The 22855-nt window shown below is 29.9% G+C and overlaps 2 protein-coding genes and 1 long non-coding RNA gene across 3 annotated transcripts in view; 1 reads left to right on the forward strand and 2 right to left on the reverse strand.

Moving 5' to 3' along the window:
• Positions 1-22855, reverse strand: part of LOC149033209 (uncharacterized) — a 77740-nt gene that overhangs the window by 32768 nt on the left and 22117 nt on the right. The window contains exon 2 of the mRNA XM_089170275.1: positions 17658-17794. Coding sequence (XP_089026401.1) covers positions 17658-17794 — 137 coding nt within the window. The remainder of the gene's footprint in view (positions 1-17657; positions 17795-22855) is intronic.
• Positions 949-1669, reverse strand: LOC149033210 (uncharacterized). The gene is made up of 2 exons (XR_016175947.1): positions 1495-1669; positions 949-1395 (listed from the first exon to the last, which is right to left on the reverse strand). It is a non-coding gene; the product is annotated as an uncharacterized LOC149033210 (long non-coding RNA).
• Positions 9401-10810, forward strand: LOC149033211 (uncharacterized). The gene is made up of 2 exons (XM_089170110.1): positions 9401-9491; positions 9572-10810. The coding sequence occupies exon 2, from the start codon at positions 9578-9580 to the stop codon at positions 10808-10810; it is 1233 nt and encodes a 410-aa protein (XP_089026236.1). The 5' UTR covers positions 9401-9491; positions 9572-9577.

Here is a 22855-nt window from a genome sequence, read left to right on the forward strand (position 1 = left end):
TGAAAATAGTTTTGACGTCTACGATAAAATATTACAGAGGATTTCACGCTTTCAACGATGAATATTTATGTATCTTTTTTATCACTTTATTTTCCTTAGTTTTTCCTTGATATTCGAATCCCAATGTGATCATGATTTTTTATTACAAGTATTGTCACAGAACAAGAATAAATGTTATATTATTTCTTATGTATTTCAGATCAATCAATGATTTCATATTCTTATATAAATCTATTTTTGTGTGCATTTATAAAAACATGTATTTATTAAACTATCAATCTGTGTTATCGTACAATAATTATTTGTGAAAAATTTACAGAAATCATATAAATTGGCATTGATTTATTATAGTGATATCAAAACGAAATTATTATTTTATTTTATTACTAATCTTAATAATTGATCAATCTTTAAGAAAATTTATATTATTTCCAATTAAATGCAGAACAATAATAAATGATACAATTTATAAATAAAAAATAAAACAATATTTATAATTATAATTAAAAAAATAAAGTGAACACAACAAAATCGATAACATAGAATGCAACATTTTAATTTCAAATTTAAAAACAGTTATTTCATTTTTTCAAATTCGTTTAATTTTAATTACGTTTGGCTTATTATTTCATAGTGTTTACAACATTTATATTGTACAATATTATATTCAAATATGACTTTGGTCACGTAAATTAATTAATTTTTATTTTACTTTCCTAATGAAAAGACAATTTTTCTTTTCTCTCTCTCTCCCTCTATCATATTTTCTCTTTAATTTATAAGAACTATTAAAATGTACAAATTTCGGTTAATTGCAGAAACTCTGACTAGAACGTAGAAATTCTCTGGATCTGTGGACACATCGAATACCATATGTGTACAGACCAGAATGGTGTATCCACAGTATTCAACGAAGCGTGACAGAAACCCAGAGAGCTTATGTATATGTATGCATGTATGTATTTATGTATGTATGTATGTATGTATGTATGTATGTATGTATGTATGTATGTATGTATGTATGTATGTATGTATGTATGTATGTATGTATGTATGTATGTATGTATGTATGTATATGTATCTATATACCTGCCAGTTTCACAGTCTATACATTTTAACACATCTATACATATGCTTGCATACATATGTTGCTCTTCATTCTACATAATGCAACGCATGCGCAATCTTGACTCGTAAAGCTTCGACTGGCTTACTCGTAAGGAAGTGTAACAACCCATCGTTCGTTTCGTAAACATAACTTCAACATACAAATATAAATCGAGCGTATATAGTACATTGATGTAATTTCCTATTTCAAGATATCCCGGACTTTATTTATATTTAAATGTATTCTTTGTTATTTATACATTTTATCCTACCATCAAAATAATGCATCTGGAAATACAATAAAACATGGTGAATTTAACAAAACTAATATATTCTTTTATTTTCATTTACATTTTCTCAATCTTTGTGTGTTTTCTTTCGTATTACCTTTGAATTGATTTCCTTCACATGCGAAATTGCAAATCGATCGGAAGGAAAGTACTCATTGTCAGCGATTTTAAATTCACGCGTGGACCATTAATTCTCAAGAATTTCGAAATCATTTTCAAGATTTTCTTCTTTCCATCACTTTTTCTATTGCTGTTTTGGGGTACTTCAATCTCGGATTGCTAAATTATAAAAAGAGAAAAAGATTTAAACGATTTTACTATTCATTTGCTTTTTAAAGACTCCGTTAATTTTTATTTATTTCCATTTAATTTTAATTTCATTTTTTATTTTGATATCTGATCGATATCAATGAAATAAAGAAAAAACAAAAATATATTTCTTATTAAATACTATAAACTAAAATTGTACTATTTAATAAATAACGATGCATATAATAATAAATAATTATAAACAAAGAAAGCTTTTTATTTCGATTTGCATTTCAACTTTCTCAAATTTGTTCAATATTTTATATTTTACTATCTTAATTAAAGGTTATATATAAAATATAACGATAGAAATGTTATTCTATTTTTCAATTTATAGTTATAATCACATTTTAATAAATATAAAGTCTTACCTTCTACAATTCAAATAGAGTAATCTTTCTTTCTTTCTATTTTAGTTTTTACGATTTCAAAGAGGTCCTTTTCACTACATAATTTACTGTAGAGAGATAAATTATAAGTCTGTAAAAGGAACGAGAAGTCGACGATGAATATTCATTGAAAACGTTATATCCACGCGCAGTTTATACCTTCTTTCTCTTTATTTATGCCTTCCGACATTCTCACATATACACACATATACACATAGTTTTCACAAACCGCCCCCTTAATCCACCTCTTGTCACGTTATCAGATGACCGGAAAATTGTTTACCGTACATCATTTAAATTCTTACGCGACTTAATTGCTCGTCCATTTTCTCCGAGAAATTCGTTGACTACCCCATACCACCATTTAAAAACACACAAATATACGTAAAACGGTATATAAACTATAAAAAAACAAAAATTAGTTTTTTTTTTTAAGAAAAAAAAAGGATACCTTCTACCTGAGATTATTGCATCTGTTATAATGAGAAATATTCTATTAAGTTCTTAATTGAAATGGAAATTGAGAAACAAATAGAAAAATAGAAAAAAAAATATTTGAACTGTTACAAATAACAAAAAAGTTTATAACTACACAATTGCTTTAATGAAATATAATAAAACTTCAATTTTTAGATAAAATTATTGATTACTTCGAAGAATAATATTACTTATTAGATTCGTATGAGAACAAATTGATTAAAAATAACTTTATATTTATCTATCATATATAAAAATTCTTTTGTAGTATATAGTCCCGGTCAAATTAGCCCAAAAAATAGGGGTACCTTTGCATAAATTCACAACAAGCTGAAAATTTACAGGCAAGTAAGGGATACCACTCTAATAAAATCCTGAAAAGTCCCCATTGATCCCGTGTGTGTAAAAAATTTTATTCAAGGTCAAAGTTCGCAAAAATAGGTTTTTTGGATTTTTTGGCCAAACGGTTAGTTTTACGATAAAAATAGTTCAGACTAAAATTGTAAATCAGGTAATTATCTACTAAAATTGTTTTTATACTTTTTTCTCTAAGATTTACCATTTCTTAGAAAAAGCCATTCGAATGTTAGCTGGAGCTGTATTCTCCATAAAATGCATACGTTTCCACGCCACTTATGAGAATAAGACAATAATGATAATCATAATGATAATAATAAAGAAATAAGATAATAAATCATAATAGATCATAATGATTATCGATAAAGGGAACATACCACCAAATAATATTCTTATTACATTTTATTGAGATTTCGAGTTTTTATAGTGAACTAGGGGTACAGCACTATAGAGATGAGTACTCTCATCCGCCATATTTGCTCCTACAGAGAAGACGCTAGCAGAAGCCAGTATAGTTTTGTACAGTAAACACGTTTGTTGACATCAAGCGAGATTGAATTATTTATTGTTAATTGTATTAAATTTCATTAAAAAAATTATTTGATAGTTGATGTTAGTACTTAACCTTTCTATTTTTAACATTAAAAGATAGATTAAACTACAAAATACTATTCAGTGATTGATTTATAAACACGGATAATCTCTCTATTTAGAACGTTTCAGTAATAATTTGGTAAGTAATGTTTCAATATTACTCTGAAAAATAGATAATCTGTTTAAATTATAAAAATACTGGATTTGTTTAGTAATATATATTAAATATATTGAATAACATATTACAAGTAAAAGCTTAATAACTTTTATTTTTATTTTAAAACAGATGAAAAGAATGCCAGGAAGACAACAACAAAAGATCAGTCGCTACTAAAAGCAAAATGGTATTATATTCTTATTTTGAAACATTAATTATTTATGTTTATGTTATATAAATATGTAAATTAATTGTAAATATAAAAATAATAATTGTATCTTTTTTAGAAGTATGAAAGTGGAATAAAATCTTTAACGAAGAGACCATTATGTCTTTGCTTGCTGAAAATCTATCTATATGAAAATCTATAAGGGCCCAAATAGAGAGAATGAATGCAATTTTAAGAGAATATAAATCGTTTTCAGCAGCTTCAGAATATTTAAGCAAATACAATGTTTCATAATCATGAACTTAATTAAACATGGTAAAAATTGTATATATTTTTTAAAAAAAGTAATGAACTGCTCATAGCATAAGTGAGTAGTTAGAATTGTACATTTGAAATAAAATAAATTTGTATCATTTATATGAATATATCTATATTTATTTATTCATTTGTTCCGTTGTAAAAATATTATAAAATTATAAATAATAAAATTAACATCATTATTAACAATGCACAATGTACGATCCGAAAGGATCGTACGGTGATTAGCGGTATTCGAAACTCGCGCGCATCCGCTTCCATCGATTAGGATTCTAGATCGATACTTACTGTGAGCATCGATCAACCACCAGTAACTATCGAAGCGCTTCTCTAGCTACCCCCGCCTCTCGCATCCCCACTTCTCATAGTCCTAGTACGTACGTCCTGCTGGGACAGTACAAAGGGGCATTCTTTCTGTTCTTCACCGGACGCCTACGACTACACATCTTGAGGGATTATAGAGGCTTTAAGAATTCACAAAGGACAACGAAGAGAATCTCCTAATCTTCAAGACTCGTGAAAGTGAGCCCATTCCACATCACAACCCCTAAGGTTGTGATCGCGATATTGGCGGAGTGCGAGAGGTGAGATCTTTTCAATATATATATATTTCACATCGACGGTATTTTCCCTCGTGGTAACACCACGTGGTACCTTCTTATTGTATAATCAAGTATTCATCCAGGGTTTTTATGCCGCAAGGCTTTTCCCTGACGAGCCAATAAAAAAGGCATTGTTTCTTTGGTTGGCTCAATCACGTGTTTTATTTTACACCTTAACCTAACCCTTTATTCTCCACTTCATAGTATAAACCAATTGCCAGAGGACTCTTAGTTGAGGAATTTCGGCCATAACACACAATATATGTGCAGCAAATGCATAAATTAAATGTTTAAAATTCTTCATTTCATAGTCGCAAATCCATACACTTTGGTATGACGTTTGCAGTTCTCATAATAATTTTTCACGCAATACTAACGAACATTGAAAAAATGTTTAATTATTTTGTACTTAACACAGCAACAATTTGGAAAATCAATGTTAATTTTCTCAAATAATACTTTTACTAAATCAAATGTATTTTTCAATATGTTTTCAGAAAGATATCAATAGTTGTCTACGACTATTACACGATTTCAATAAAATTTCTTCTTCATTCATTCACAAATAATTAAAAAAATTGCAAAAAATAACGATAAAACTCACAGATTAGCACTCACTACATATGCTTTTTTAAAACTGTCCGTTCACTCGAGGAGCAAAGATGGCAGATGATAATACTCATCTCTATAGTGCTCTACTAGGGGTGCTTTGCCACGCGTTGCTGTGGCTCACAATTAGTCCGATACACACGTCTTTTTAAGTCAACGAATTACCTTATACCGCCATCTGTGAGAATTTTATCGAACTAACAGAGATAATCATGACTCTTTGTTAATAAACAAATAATTCGCAATAAAATAATATTGCGATTATAAATTGAGATATAAACTATCCTATCTTTCAAGTTGGATGAAACTGCACACAGTGTGCAAAATTTTATTAAAATCGGTTCAGTAGTTTAGGAGTCCATTGCGAACAAACAACGTGACACGTAATTTATATATATTAAGATGTATATATCGTTTGGTTCGAGGAATGAGTAAAATGACTACAAAATTTTTCAACTGATATTTTTTGTGTTTTATATTCGACGAATTATACTGCAAAGAAAAAATCGAAATTAGCATGGAAAACAATCCTATGATAAAATAACAAAAGAGCAAAAAATAAATAAGTGTGTTTTAAGCTGTCCATTTCATTTAAAAATTGTTTGTTTCTTAACAGATGTTCGATTCAAAATAGATTAAATAAAACATAAACGATATTCGACATAGTAGATGTATAAGATAAAAACAAAATAGGAGTATACAATTTCATGAGTATCGTATGAAAAATTGCAGTTCAAATAACACCAAAATTTATTTTAAAATTATAAAAATACCTAATACTTCGAATGTTAAACAATTTTAATAATATTTTATTAAATAAAAATATTCAACTCAAAGTCGTGAAATCACTGGCCAAGAACGTTAAAACAAAATGTATATTAGTTAAACAATCTTAAATATTATTAGAGTACACTACTGTAATAGATTTACTTTAATTGATTGTAATTAATCGAAAAAAAATAAACGTTAAATATAATCTAAAAGCACGAAGTATATGATCTATGTACCGTCCCCTTCGAAATTTACCTTCAGACTGGCACATTGTCCTCTATCAAAATACTTTCATTCAATATTGTTTATATGACTTTCCGAATGTTGCGTGTGTGTGCAACGGTAATAATTTTCCTAATAAAGAGTATTTGAGATTATAACGTTAACATTTTAGTTTTTTCATTCTAATGTAATTATTTAAACGCTCCTGTGTAGTGATAACTTCAAGGGTAAAAATTTGTCTCTTCCGGATGGGAGGGGAAGTTGGGAGAGGGGAAGTCGTGGAGGAAGGGAGGAGTAGAGTAGTAAGAGAGTGGTTGGTAATAGTGGTGAAGGGGAGAGGGACTATTCAAAAGTAACTATAATAGAGAACAACGTGCCAGTCTTAAAGTGAATTTCGAGGAAGACAGTGCATTAAATTTATATTCTGTGATTTAAGACTAAAATATACATTTCCTTCGATTAATTAACAATCAATTAAGATAAATTAAACACAGTACTGTAATCCACTACTATTTACGATTGTTTAATGTAATAGTCCTTGTCCAATGATGATTTTGAATTGAAAATTTTCATCTAATAAAATATTGTCGACATATTCAAAAAAAGTATATTAATAAATATATTATTTGTATTATTTTTACTTTTATAGATATTAAAATAATTCTGATATTAAAAAATATTTAAATAACTATAAAAATAAAGAATCAATTGTTACACATGAAAGTATCAAATATTCCTCCTGTTATACTATAACGTATGGGCGTTTTCTGTATATTATTTTTGCATACAGTATACGACGTTACTGTATTTATTTCAAAACTCGACAACATTCATTAAACTTTCGACAAAATTCTCACGATTTAAGTGTTTTGAAGCGTAGTTATTTTCACAGCAATTTATTGTCTGTTTATTTTAATACACATTGTGATCCACTGATATATTCTATAATTTAGTGTTTCTGTATATGTTCATATCTATATATATATAAATATTAAGAGAGATTATAGAGATCAATTTTTTTATCATTTAAATTTACAATTATATTTCTCTAACAAGAAAATATTTTTATGTAATAAAATTTATATCAATTTGAATGTTTAATAAATAATTCTAAAATATGTTACAGTATAGAAGAATTTTGAAAATTTACATTAAGACAAAAAATTAATTGTTTCAAATTTACAGTGGAAAGGGATACAAAAACTCTTGTGACTCACAGTATATGTGTATAGAGAAAAAGAAGTTAATTACTGATTTCTTCGGCAAATAATTGATTAATTTGCAACTTATGCTGGTAGCTCGTTACATCGGCAAATTTGCTGTAGAAACTTAGCCCTTAGTTCATAATTAAGTGTATCTCACCACATGTAATCGAAATTAGCAAGTTTACTAAGAGTTACCTGCAAATTCGTAACAATTTGAGTTAACAGAGCTAAAAGATCTTCATCAATTCGAGTTGGAAAAGAGAGAGAGAGAAGAGAGTGGAAGATGAGAAAAGGAAACACAAGAACGTATTCTACAGAGAATCGATTATTTGATGTGTATGATGTTCCTATAACTGGATAGATTGCTATGATTTATAGATAATTGCACGATAATTGACAAATTAGTTTTCAAACAAGAATGAACAATGCCAGATGCTTATTCGTTTATTATTTACAATACCCTTACTTTAGATCTGTCTTTAATTAGTTTAAATAAAGGAAAAAAAGAAGTACGTACAATTTTGTAGAAAATTATTTAAATATTTATCGACGTAGGAAATATTGATTAAATGGAACGCTAAACAAAAAAATGTATTCTTTCATAGAGAAAATATGTCTATGAAAACATAAAAAATATAAAAAAATATAAAAATAACAAGTATCCATTTTTGTTGTTCTAGACATTTGTTCTATAAACAAGGAAAAGATTGAATGAAAGATAAATAAAGTTCCGTGGACAATTCACGTAATTAAGAAAATATAAAGAAACACAAAAAAAGAGGAACAGAAAGACAGAGGGGATGGGTGGGGAGGTAGGGAAATGGTTTTAAAGAGAAAAATCATGTGTGCAGATCACACGTGTTAGAAGTGAAACCTTCAAAAAACTAAGTTTCGAGAGAGTGAGACGAATGCACAGTTTCCAGAGTAAGATAATTGTAGGATTTATTTATAATAATATTGTTACCATATATATCAAAGGGCACCGGTATGACTTTTTATTTCGATTGTCGGTTCGTTCGTACCTTATTCTTTTGTCGCCTGTCTACACGCTTATCTCTGTTTATTCTTCTACCCTTCTATCGCTCCTACCTACCAACAGGTTTAGTATCGAAATTATGAATCCACGCTTCGTAGTATGCAGTCGCACACAACACACACACATATACAAAGCTAAGTAGCCAGGAGTGGGGACTACGAATCAAAGAACGAAAATAGGAAAAACTGTATAGCTATATTCTGTCTCATTCTCTCGCAGGCTCAAACCGATATGTTTGTCTCTTTTTCTCTTTTTCCCCACTACATCGTCCGTTTCTTTTTCCTACTACATCATCCGTTTCCTTTCCCCACTAAATCCCGGTTTCGTTTCCCCACTACATTACCGCGTTTCATTTTTTCAAATCACACCCATTCTAAGGAAGTATTCACTTCAAAAAGTGAGTAAATGAGAAAAAATAATTGCTAATTCAAATAAAACGTAAAGAAATGAGAGAAACTCGATATGGAATTCAAGTTTATAGCACGTCGTTTACGTTAATAAACTCTTACGAGCGTAACAAGAATTGCTCCATCAGGAACGAGCTAAGCTGCATTGAATTTATCGTGCATTCCATAGTACTTGAATTCTTTTTTTTTTCTTTATTTTTTATCTATATATATATATATATCTTCCCCTCTCTCACTCTTTCTCTTTCTCTTCTTTCTTTTTTATCTTTTTCTGCTAAAAAGGTGAATTCCCAAAGGCAAAACTCCAGTATAAAATAAAATGTCTTCGTACGAATTTTCTTTTCTCTCTCGGTTCGTCGATTTTAACACAATTCGACCCGATTCGGATTTGAGACACCGAAGCGAGTAGACGTGTCACGCGCGAGTTAGAACGCGAGTGTAAACAAACCGTGATTATAGTGAATGGTTCAAGGTATTAATTTAAAGTTCCACTGTAAAATTTAACTGCTATCTTATAAGTGAATAAATAACGCATTCAAACTGCTTTTGCAGTTTGAAATGCAAGAACAATCCAACAACATGGCTTCTGACAACAGGGGTCAATTATATAAAACTGCACTACAAAAAAATACAGCATCATACGCCAATGTTACCTCTCAATACACCAGTCCAAAGAAAGAACAAGCAATAATACTTGACTCAATCGAAGGTTTTTCTAATGATGATTATATTGATGGTTTAGAGAATATTATAAATCCTCTGGAAATACGCTACATTTCTAAAATATCTGGCGCTCGTGTATGTATATTTCTATCCAGTGAAGCTTTAGTTGATACTCTTATAAATAAAACTGTGCAAGTTAAAAACATGAAATTAAAAGTAAGACCGTTAATTGAAAAAAATAAAAGAGTAGTAATATCTAACGTTAATCCAGTCATTCCGAATTCAGTGTTACTTGAAGAACTTAAACATGCAGGCATCAATCCAGTATCAAACATACATAGCTTAAGAGCAGGATTAATAAAACCAGGCAGGGCACACATTCTTTCCTTTAGACGACAATGTTACATAAGAGAAGAAGAAGAAAGTTTATTACCAGAGTCGCTTCAAATCAGCTTTGACAACGTTACGTATTGGATTTTCTTAAGCACAGATACAACACATTGTTTTCTTTGTAAACAAAGCGGCCATATAGCTAAGACGTGTAATAAATACACTGAAGACGTAAGTTTGAATACGAATAACAACAACGATACGTTAACAGCAGATAACTTAACGGACACTTTGAAACCAAATAAACTTGTAAACACATTGAAAAGGCCACCTTCTTCTACTGTATCAGAAGTAACTACAGAAAATCAAGTATTGTATGAAACAGCTAAAAAACTCTTAGAGAAACCATCTGAGGAATGGTGCTTACCTAAGCCTAAGTCCAAAAAAACAAAAATAGTTCATGATAATTCGAATGACTCTCAGTCAGATATGTCAGATGTGGAAAGTAATATAAATCATCAAGAGGCACTTTTACCAGCAAAATTAGCACTGGAAAATTCAAGAGAAAAATGTATTATTCCCTTTACAGAATTTGAAGAATTTTTCGCTGCTTCATATGGCGTTCATGACGTTATAGACTTAGCTAAAAAGTACACTGAAAACTCAAGACGCTTAGCTGATATGATTGATAAAATTTATCCTCACGTTATACATCGAAGTGCTAAATCAAGGCTTAGTAGAATTAAAAAAACTTTTAAGAATGTAAGTGCTGCCTTATACAATTTTAATACTTATTAAAATGGCTAAGTTGTGTGATAAAAATTTAAAAATACTATACTGGAACTGTCACTCTATTTCTGAAAAAGAAGAAGAAGTACGTCACTTGCTAACTGACTTAGACATTCTAATATGTGTCGAAACATGGCTCACCAAAAACATCGAATTTCCTGGATTTAGAACATTCCAAAAAAATAGGCTACATTCAAGAGGAGGAGGTATTCTAATTTTAGTACGCAAAAACCTGATATGCTATGAAATTAAAAATTTAAGAGTGCCGGACATAAGTGTTGAATTAATGGGAATAAGTATTCAAAATGTTAAACCTGCCATTGATATATTTGCGTGTTATAGAGCCCCAGGTGGAATCTTATCTGAGTCACAGTGGGATACGGTTATTAATAATATAGATAATACTAAATTTACTCTCTTCGCGGGAGATTTTAATTCACACCATACAATCTGGAATTGTCCAAAAAATGATTCTAATGGTGAAAATTTACTAGAAAGTATTAATAAATCTAATCTTTTATTACACAATACAGATACTATAACATACATTCGCGAACCAATTAACTATACATCCAATTTAGACCTCATTTTTTCTAGTATTAATCTAGCTGATAAATTACATGTACAGGTCAAAGATGAAACTTGTGGCTCCGATCACTTTCCTGTTAATATAGACGTAAATATTCAAAAATCGGTTTATAATAAAAGAAGTTTCAGACTTAAATCTATGAAAACTAATTGGACCCTATTTCTAGAAGTATTGGAATTAAATTATGTAAAATTATTTACTGTAGAGTATGAAAGCTCTAACGCAAGCTCAAAATATTCAATTCTCACTGATTTAATAGTTAATGCACTTCAAAAAAGCACTCCAGAGAAAAAACTTGTCAATAATAATATACACAGAAATCCTGTTTCTTGGTGGGATCCAGAGTGTGAAAAAGCCTTAAGACTCAGAAAAGCTTCTTTTAAAAAATGGCGGTTTTCCAAAAGTATGAATGATCTTATAGATTATAAAAAGAACTGTGCTATTGTAAGACGTTTATTCAAAACAAAACGTAGAGAAAATTATAAAAAATTTGCAGAAAAAATCAATATACATACTAGTCAAAGCTACGTTTGGAATACCTGTAAAATAATGAAAAATAAATACACAAGAATAAGGCCTTGTCACACAACAGAAAACCATCAAACCGATGATTGTTTATTAGGCACAGCCCTAAATAAAATTAGTCCATCTTGGTGCCATACTGATCCTAATTTTTTACCAAATTGTGAAAAGAATGAAATGCTTAGTAAATCATTTAATTTCTCAGAATTTAATATTGCCTTAGATAGTAGAAACATACATTCTAGTCCGGGTATGGATGGAATAGACTACGAAGTGCTAAAAAAACTACCTGTTAAATATAAACTTATCCTATTAGACATATTCAATGAAATGTATAGTACTAATAACTACCCTGTTTCTTGGACAGACGTATATGTACATTTTGTCAAAAAACCAGATGGTACAAGCATGAGACCAATAAGTCTAACGCAGTGTCTATGTAAACTCTTTGAAACGTTAATAAAAAATCGTTTGCAATGGTGGGTTGAGAAAAAAAATTCTTCCAAAAAGCCAAATCGGATTTAGAAAAGGGCAATCAACATCAGATAATCTATTAAGTCTAGCCCTTCAGGTAGAAGAATCATTTATTAACAAAAAAGACACTTTAGCTGCTTTTCTTGATGTCAGTGGAGCATTTGACAATGTCAACATTGAAATTCTATTACTTAAAATCGCACAAATAGGCTGTCCACAAGAATTGACTAAATTTATAAAATTTATTACATTCGAAAGATCAATATACACTGATAAAACAGGTAATAAAGCTAGAAAAGTTTATAAAGGAGTGCCTCAAGGTGGTGTGCTTAGTCCCCTACTATACTGTATATATGTTTCTAACGTTATTGATAGGATTCCAAAAAGTGTAAAGATATCACAATTTGCAGATGACATTGCACTTTACTGCAATAGAGGTTCTTTTGAAACAAGTAAAAGACTGCTTGAAAAAGCGTTAAAACAAATGTTCGAAAATCTTTGTGAACTGGGGCTCTCTTTAAACGAGTCAAAAACAATTTTTATACATTTTAACAATCGCAACATTAAGCCTGGCGAAACTAAAATAAATATTAACAATACGATCATAAAATCTAGTAACCACGCACGATTTCTTGGAGTTTTATTTGACTATAAATTAACATTTAAAGAACATGTAAATAAAGTATTGAACAAATGTACAAAAGCAATAAATATCATTAAATTCTTGCGAGGTACTAAATGGGGTGCAGATCCTGAAACTCTAATTATTATGTATAAAAGTTTTGTACGATCAATCATTGATTACGCTAGCTTTGTCTACTTTCCCATACAAAAAACTCAAATAGAGAAACTAGAAAAATTACAATATATGGCTATAAGACTAGCCTTAGGATACAGAATCAGCACCCCAACTAATATTCTTATCTCCGAATCAAAACTAACCTTTATACAAGAACGTACTATATATTTATGCAATAGTTACTTGTACAAGATTGCCTCAAATACTAGTTTAAACATATATGAAAATGTTTTTGATTTTAAAAAACAGATAGAATGTAAGGAACATTTGTTTGTAAATAATAAACGTATTTTTGTGAATTGCATAAAAAATATCAATCAAGTAGACTCTCTTATATTCAAAAGCGATTACTATATCTGTTACAAGCATGCATATGATATAATAATAGGTGATATAAATATCGATTTCGAATTTGGTAAAAAATTAAAAAGTTCTAATGATCCTAACTTGCTGGTGGACGAACTTACTAAAGATAGAAATACGTATGCAATATATACTGATGGGAGTAAATCAGAAAATTCTAACTCTGTTGGTAGCGCTTGCATCTGTCCGAAATTAAATATAAGTATTCTGACTAGCTCCAACAAACATGCTTCAATATTTACTGCTGAATGCATAGCCTTATCGAATGCAATCGACATTACTTTGAATCGTCCACACTGTAACTTTTTAATTTTTACTGATTCTTTAAGCACTTTAGTTTCATTAAAAAATTGTAAAAATAGTGTACATACAAACCCTTATATATACGAAATCAAAAAGAAAATCCTTGCATCAAACAAAAAGCGCAATGAAAATTGTAAAATTAAGCTTGTCTGGGTACCGTCCCATATAGGTATCAAAGGTAATGAAGAAGCTGATGCTAAAGCTAAATTAGTATCTGGAAAACCCTTCTCAACTCATGTTAAAATTCCGTATACTGACTTCAAAGAACTAGCAAAAAAAGCTTTTACGGCCACTAATAACATAATTATTGAAGAAGGTCGTACAAAAGGTTCTGAATTCTTCCAAAAGTATCATAACACTAAAGCTAAACTTTGGTTCAAAAATAAAAAATTACCACGTAAATTTATAGCTACAATTAACAGATGTAGATCTGGCCATTATAGTTTAAATGCATCGTTAATAAAAATCAATGTCACTAATGATCCGTCTTGTAATTGCGGTTACCAACAACAAACTCTTGACCACATACTTTGGCAGTGTCCTCTGTATGAGGAACAACGAAAAAAGTTTAAAAAGAGGCTTCACAAAGTCAAACTAGCCCAACCTCTAGCATCTTTTGTTTTGCTCCATTCTCCTACAAGGTATATTTGTAATAGTTTCTGTAATTACCTCGAAGACTGTAATCTTAACTTGTAGGCATGCGATTATAAAGTAATGTATTTGTATATCTTCTTTTTTCAATAAACTACACAAAATAATCTCTCTTAGAGATTAAAATTGTTTATATAAAAAAAAAAAAAAACACAATTCGACCCCATCTTTTCGTCTGAAGTTGTCCCTTTTTGAAGAGCAAGAAATTTACAATGTTTTCGTTTCTTTTTTTTTCTTTTTTTCTTTTTTTTTCTTTTTTATCAAAAACGAAAATGAAAAAAAAAGAATAAAATGTTTGTAACATAATAGAACTAGATTTAAAATTACTATCAGCTTTGTCTTTAAAATGTTATCGTATTTTGGTCACTTCGTTTTAAAAAGTAGTTTTCTTTTTTTTTTTTCACTTTTCCGATAGACATCAACGATACAAGAAAAAAAGTAGTACAAAAAAATCGTAAGTGACAATCACTCTCGTTATTTACGAAGATACTCTTTTACAAGGATACTTTATCATTGTTCACGTGACAAGGTTGTAAAACGAAGACAACTTAAAAGAAAGAAATAAACGCAAGAAGAAATAGTGCTAGACTTTTTCATGGGAAAAAGAAAATAAAACTCATCTTCGAAAATGAATTTTATACGACTATAAGTCAAAATGACCGATGACACAGAACTATGTTTTTCATACTAATCTGATTAAAAGATAAAAATTTTAAATTTGTGCATATGAATGGTGGAATATTTTTATCCACTATTATGTTAGACGTAAAAAATTTTACTACTTTTAAGATCGGATTAATTTACTCTCACGTTCGTAGTTATTTAAATGTAAATGCATATCGTGATTTATCATAAAATGTTTAAATTATTTTCATACATTTTATAAAATATAATAAAATACATATTATCAAGTTTATATTCAAAAATTAAAGATTTGATTTTGATTTACGTGAAATTAAATTTGAGGTTAAAAGGTTCTGTTATATTTCAGTATGTTATAATTGCATAGTAATCAATATAAAACTCTAACGTGTCGTTAAACATTCATTTCTTTTTTCTTGTCGAATTCTACAAATCCGAAAAGAAATATTTAATGAAATATTATTTGTAGATATATGTTAATACTTCTTAAGCCTAATGAAATAAGTTAGAAATTGTGGAAAACAAGTGGAGTGGGGTAGAAACTCTTCATTAAAATAACCAAACTACGTATACGAGAACGATTGAGATAGGATTAAACGGAACGAGTGTTCCAAATTTAATATCGTATAATGAACTGTATTACGTAGAGAAAAAAAAGTAGTCAAGCTGGTACTCAACATGACCGGCTTTCTCGGTTTAATAATACCGCTGATATCTGTATCGAGATAGAAATTAATTACAACGAATATAGCTTGATCCGTATATGTAGGTATTATTAAAAAATTCGAGAACTTGGGAAGATTCTCAGAGAGAACAAAAAAATATACAAAAATTGCTTCTGTTTCAACGAAATTAACCGTCTAAAATAAGTTAACCGTTCTAATGCTATTTTTAATCATATTATCAATTTATGAATATTCGTCTATTTTTCGACGATCTGTTCAATCCTGATAAATATTTTCCAAACGATAATAAGTCACAAACAGTACCGATTAAACGATTTCAAACAAAAAAAAAAAATATAAGGGGTGCAACGATCGCAACTATCTAAACGTATTTAGGTTACGTTGAGAAGAAGAAAAGAAGAAAAAGAAGAAAAAGAGGAAGAAGAAAAAAGAAATAGAATTGAGAAGAAAAATGGTTGAGAAAAAGCTAAACGAGAGTACTAAAAAGAGAAAAAAGATATAACGAAAAATAAAAATAAAGAAAAGATATTAAAAAACCAAAAAAAGAAAAAAAAAGAAAAATTTTCTAACAAGAATTCTCTTCGGCCGTCGAAGTCGCTAAAAGCTACGTGACCTATTCATCCCAGATGCACAATTTGCGAAGTTGGATTCAAAATGAACGACACACGTACGAACCTTACCCAGGATTATCGTTATCGAGATTCATCTCAGGTATTTTGCCAGAGGCAAGCGAAGCCAACTATCGAATTTTCGCAACAGGAAACCTCAGAGGCTATAATCGAAAATTATTTTGCGGCTGGCAACGTTAATTCGATTATAAACTAATGCGGCGAATCGGCCTACCAAATTAGCTCACCTAATCTATTCTAATTCTAATTCTTCTTATTCTTCTTATTCTTCTTCATCATCTTCTTCTCTTTCTTTTATTTCTTCTTTGACTTCCTCTTACTTGCATCGACTAACTTCGTTGAAAAGAATGAAATTAACCAGACTTTCTTACTCTATATTTTCACGTCTTCTCTATATTAGATCTAATTAAATCGTCTTCCATTTCTTGTCGGCTTTTCCGACTTTTCCTCTAAGAGAATCTTCTTTTACTTTGCACATTAGGATAATTATTACCGATGGATAATTAAATTAGTAATATTTATTCTTTATAATCTTAAAAAAAAAGTAAGAAAAAAACAACTTTCCTGAAAATAGTACAGAAAGTAAATTATCTCATATCAATAAACTTGGAAATAAAGTTTTTCTTCAAAATCATTTCAAGTCATTAATTAAAAATCTATCGCGATATACAAAAACAACAATCCAATTTTTTCTCCGAATTTCTTTCTCGTTTCTCTTTTTATTTTTATAAATAAAAATGGATATTAAAAATATGCTAAAATAAAGTGATTTAATTGAAATGAAGCTTTTCGAGGATGACCCTTATTATTATTAGATTAAACGAGAACCATCCGGTCGATTTTCTTTCAATTCTGGTAACATATCCCCGATAATAAGTGTGTGTTTCTGCATACATTCGCCAGTTTAATGAATATTCGGAACAAGGATTATAGATTAATAATATATCGAAGTGAAAGCATCTTTCGGAAATACGAAACTGTTTGCTATTGGTCGAATAACAAAGGCTTTCCAAATCTTCTTTAACATCGTACCGTTGTAAAACGTATTCAAACGTATTGAACAAATAAACAAAATTAAATTCCTAATTTTATGTTCATTTTTCCTTCCTTATTTTCAATAAGAAATTATTATTTAATATATATATATATATTTTTTTTTCAATATAAACATAAAAATGTCAATGTATAAATAATCAACCTTTTTTCCTTTCGTTGTTGCTTCTTCTTCTTGAAGGCCTTTTTAACTCTTAAAAGTAGAAAAGCGGCGCGATCGATGGTCAGGCCCGGTGGGGCCTTGTCGCCGCTCGACATCCTGCGTCCCAATCCTCCTAAAACCTGCAACAAATTATTGTGTTCATTAAATAAACTTTATATATCTCGTTTGCTGTGAAAATTTTAAAATAAAAAGTTTTAACTGTGAATACATGTTAAGCTGCTTTTTTTCTCTTTCTGTTAATGTTTCAAAAGCGTTAAAAAGTTTGTCATTGCGAGCTAGTTAAAATGCATTGTTAAATGAGATTAAATCATATTGGAATATGTGTTAATACATTTAAAATACATCTAAACATAAACACCGAATATATATCATAGTAGATTTTAATAATCATTTAGAAATATTCGTTGCATAGTGAAATTCGTCCTGTTGAAACCGAATCAGGTACACATTTAGTTGACAAATTTTTTAACTTATTTTTCTCTATAACAATTTTATATAATATATAAATTTTATTCTACATTTTATTCGCTGACTTATTTAGTTTTCATATTATACCATCAGTTACACACACAGGACATTTTGTTTGTATATATACACATAATATAATAACATTAATAACATATTTTTATAAAAGTTTTTAAAGAACATATTCATAGCCTTGAGACAAACATTTGTTTACCTAATTATAGGCTTTGTTTACGATAGAAAAAGAAAGGGAAAGAGAGACGAACTCATATGATAAATTCCCATTTCGTTTGTTTTTCGTCACACCCACATACTCGTGACGATAATGAAACAATGGCGGCTCGCACACTTCCACAAATTATGTGTTCATTGGCTTCCGGCTTTCTATGTTATTAGCAAAAAAAAAAAAGAAAAAAAAATTCGTTTTTTTCCCTCAAAAAATTCTTTTGTGAAATATTTTGCTGCTTTTTTCCAATACTTTTTTTTTTATACGCATATATACGTGTATATGTACATAAACGTGTATATGTATGTGTATATACATACATATGTAAATACATATATATATATATATATATATACAGTTAACTACAAACCGAGAAATTAAACATCCAGTAAACAGGTCATACGAGGAATTTCGAGATTACGTACATTAATCCATCTAACTGGAAGCTTGCAATCGATATTAGTGATCTACCCATTTGCAAATGCTAATGTGTTTCAATGTGAACGAATAAAAGATCGACAGATTCGATTCAATATCATATCACATACTTTCGACAAATTCCTACACAATGTTACGCGATGATGCTATAATCCAATTTCAACAGAGATCGAGATGTAAGACATTTTTAAAAAGAAAATAACATTTTAAATCTATTTTGAGATGCAGAAATTTTAAGAATAAAATCAGATTCGTCATTTCTTCAAATAATACAACTTTGTCGAGTAAAAAAAATTAGATTAAGAAAAACCAACTGTTAAGTAAAAATTAGAATATATCAATATAATGTATTAATAATAAACAATAAGAGAAAGCAAAAAATAAATAAATACTGAGTTAAAAGTAGAACGTCTCGAATTTGTGTTCACTTCATTCTATGTCCACCAATGATATATGTATGTGTCTATGAATGTATGAGACAGATAAACTAGAGATGACACAAGAAAATAAGTCGCCAGGAGTCTGATTGTAAGTAACTGTGTTATAAATTGTGTCGCGAACTGTGTAACATAACACACACGTACGTGTATTTACGAATGTTATATGAATTGTACATATATGGATAAATATCAAACGAAAAGTTTATCTTCGTGAAAAAAAAATACACGAAGAGATATTCCCTACTGAAATTGACGTAGTAATACTTTTTAAGAATATTAATAATCTATTTTTCACCTAAATACGAATGCACGTTTATTTTAAAAATATTGATGAAAAGTTAATAGAATATTTCTCGCCTCTGTATTGATGTTTCTGGAATGAACGTCCGTATATTTTGCTCTTAACTTTTTCTACTCTAAGCAAGAGAGAGAAAAAGAGAGAGAGAGAGAGAATGGAGATAAAACGTGAATAAATCACAATGCATTATCGAGATCATTTGGCCACGGAACACCGACTATGATCGATGTTGTGACCCTTTTTACTTTAAATCAAACATTTCTACAAGACATGTAGACAACTCGTTCTATTAATTTCGAATAAAAAAAAATCGTTTATTATGCCTCCAATTTTTTGTCGTAAAATCAAAAACACCGATTTATTGTCAATCAACAAATGTGTGTCTTTTATTAAATGTAATTAATTAAATCATTAGAATTTCATGTGAAAATGTACTGCTTCTAGGTACTTATGATATTTGAAAATCAAGATCAAATAATGAATCAGAAGTCTGTCCGGAAATTCGATTTGACGGTATAGTGAACAAACGTGAAACGAAAATAAAACTGAATAGAGAAAATCTCGTTTCGATGGGAACGCATAGACGAAAGCGGGAGTCATTTTAGTTGATACAGATAAACCGTAGAAAAAGTGTCGTATAAAAAAGAAATAAGAATAAAAAGTTATTATTTCTTTTATTTATACTTAATCTAACCGAATCTAACTTAAATATAATTCTAACACTCCGTGTAACTTTAATGTTTTACAAAATCGTACAAAATATACCCCTATTTTTTTCTACACAACCTAATGTTTTAAAAAATTATACAATATATATTCTTGCTTTTTTTTAGAGCACCTTTAATGTTTTACAAAGTCATACAAAATACATCCTTCCTTTTTTCTACACCATCGATAATAATATGAATAATCATAAATAATTATAAACATACAACATGTAATATGCAAATAAAAATTCAACTTATACAACACGTATATATACGTATATATATTAGGAGTACAAATAAGTTTCCGCCGTGTTTTGTCGAAAAAATAATATTTATTGTGAAAGAACGGTAGTTTAAATTTAATCGTAGTATTGTCCATCACTAGCAACTACTTTTTCCCATCTTTCAGGCAGCGTTCGGATTCCATGTCTGAAAAACTCCTTATCTTTTGAGGCTATCCACGAATCAACCCAATTTTTGGTATCTTCATATGATGTGAATCGTTGCTCCGACAGAGCATGTGCCATTGACCGGAACAGATGATAGTCGGACGGCGCAATGTCTGGTGAATACGGCGGGTGGGGTAGTACTTCACAATCAAGTGTTTCCAAATAGTTTTTCACCGGAACCGCTACATGCGTACGAACATTATCATGTAGAAGAATAATTTTGTCGTGTCTGGAGTAGTATTGAGGGCGTTTTTCCTTCAGAGCTCGGCTCAATCTCATCAATTGTATTCGGTAGAGAGTTCCAGTGATTGTTTCGCTTGGATTAAGCAAATCGTAATACACCACATCCAGCTGATCCCACCAAATACACAGCATAAGTTTTTTCCATGAATATTCGGTTTTGTTGTGGATGTTGACGCGTGGCCAGGTAGTCCCCATGATTTTCTTCTTTTTGGATTATCATAATGTATCCACTTTTCATCACCAGTGACGATTCAATGTAAAAAAACCTTTTTTTTTGTGCCTAGCTAGCAGCATTTCACTCATGCATAATCGGCGTTCAACATCTCTCAGCTTTAATTCGTATGGATACCTTGTTTATGAATCATTCCTAACGATTTTAAACGATGTGAGACTGCTTGCTGAGTGACTTCTAAAGTAAGTGCAAGTTCCTTTTGTGTTTGAGACGAATCTTCCTCCAATAATTCTACCAATTTTGCATCTTCGTAAATTTTTGGCCTTCCACTGCGATCTTTGTCTTTTACGTCAAAATCACCGTTTTTAAACTTTTGAAACCACTCACGACATGTTCTCTCATTTAAGGCAGCTTCATTATATGCTTCTACGAGCAATCGATGCGCCTCAGCTACAGATTTTTTTAAATTAAAGAAGTAAATTAAAAGTTCCCGCAAATGACGCTTATTTGGCTCAAATTTAGACATTATTGGATAAAAAAAATATATGATGCTAATATGAAGTTAATTATATGATAGGGTTATGTTGCTCTTGAATGAGCAACCTAATTTTCAAGCCGGTTATCATCTGCGAATTCTAACGTAAGACTCGTGCCATGCCATTTCTCTCAAAACGGCAGAAACTTATTTGTACTCCTAATATATATGTAAATGTATTTAGTTTTATTTACGAAGTTTATAAATCTTGTAACATAGAATGATTCACGCATTCTAAAATAGAAACGTAACTTATCTTGAATAATATAAAAAGAAAACAACAGAATATTCTTTTTTTCTTTTTCTTTTGTTTCTCTTCTCTTCCAATAGGCTAACAAACTATAGATAAAAAAATAAAAATAAAAAAAAAAACAAGAAACTATAAATCCACCCTTTGAAAATATTCGCATCGAACTTCGTAATATGTATTTAGTAAATTTTCAGGAAAAAATACAAAGATATTTACTTACTTTCTTTCTAATTCTCTCTCATAATCTATTATTCTCTCGAAAAGATAATCGAACGTCGGGCAGAGGATCGATCGATCGGTAAGGGTGTATCGTGAGAGCTATCGCATATACATCGCTTGAAAATAATATTTCTTTGCCGCGTGGCGTGTACAAACCAGGATCGATAAAACTGCGGTTGTTACATTTTCACCTACATACGCTCATATATTCGCTCATTCCTATGTAGCATGTGTTTACGCGTGGTGTAGAGCAATAAACAGAAACAGCATTGGTCGATGGTCCTGTCCCCTTTTTCTCTCTTTCTGTTCCACACTCACTCTGTTTCTGTCTTTCTCTCGTTAGCCACCATTCAACAGTATATTGAAATTACCTTCAACTGATTGAAACTTCATTGAAACTCTGACAAATTGCGGCAAAGTTCCATGTACCTCCTTCAACCTCCCCTTTCTTTCCCTCCCTAACTCTCTCTCTATCTCTATCTTTCTCTCTCACTCATTCTTACCAAATTATAATAATTCTCGTACGAGACAAAAGTTTGGAGAAATAAAAGAAAATGAATTGCAACCTCAAACATTAAGACTCTTATTCGTCTCTTACTATCTCTCTCTTTCTCTCAAACTATTCACATCCTATATAACCTTCTAAACTTTTTCACGTATCTACAAGTATACTAAAACGAGGACACACCTCATTTCTATGTAATTTCTATCTTGAAGTACGACATATTCTGAAACTTA

The sequence above is a fragment of the Polistes dominula genome, unplaced genomic scaffold, assembly GCF_049000335.1.
Source record: "Polistes dominula isolate Pdom_NZ unplaced genomic scaffold, Pdom_raw_medaka contig_15, whole genome shotgun sequence".
Classification (NCBI taxonomy): Eukaryota; Metazoa; Arthropoda; class Insecta; order Hymenoptera; family Vespidae; genus Polistes; species Polistes dominula.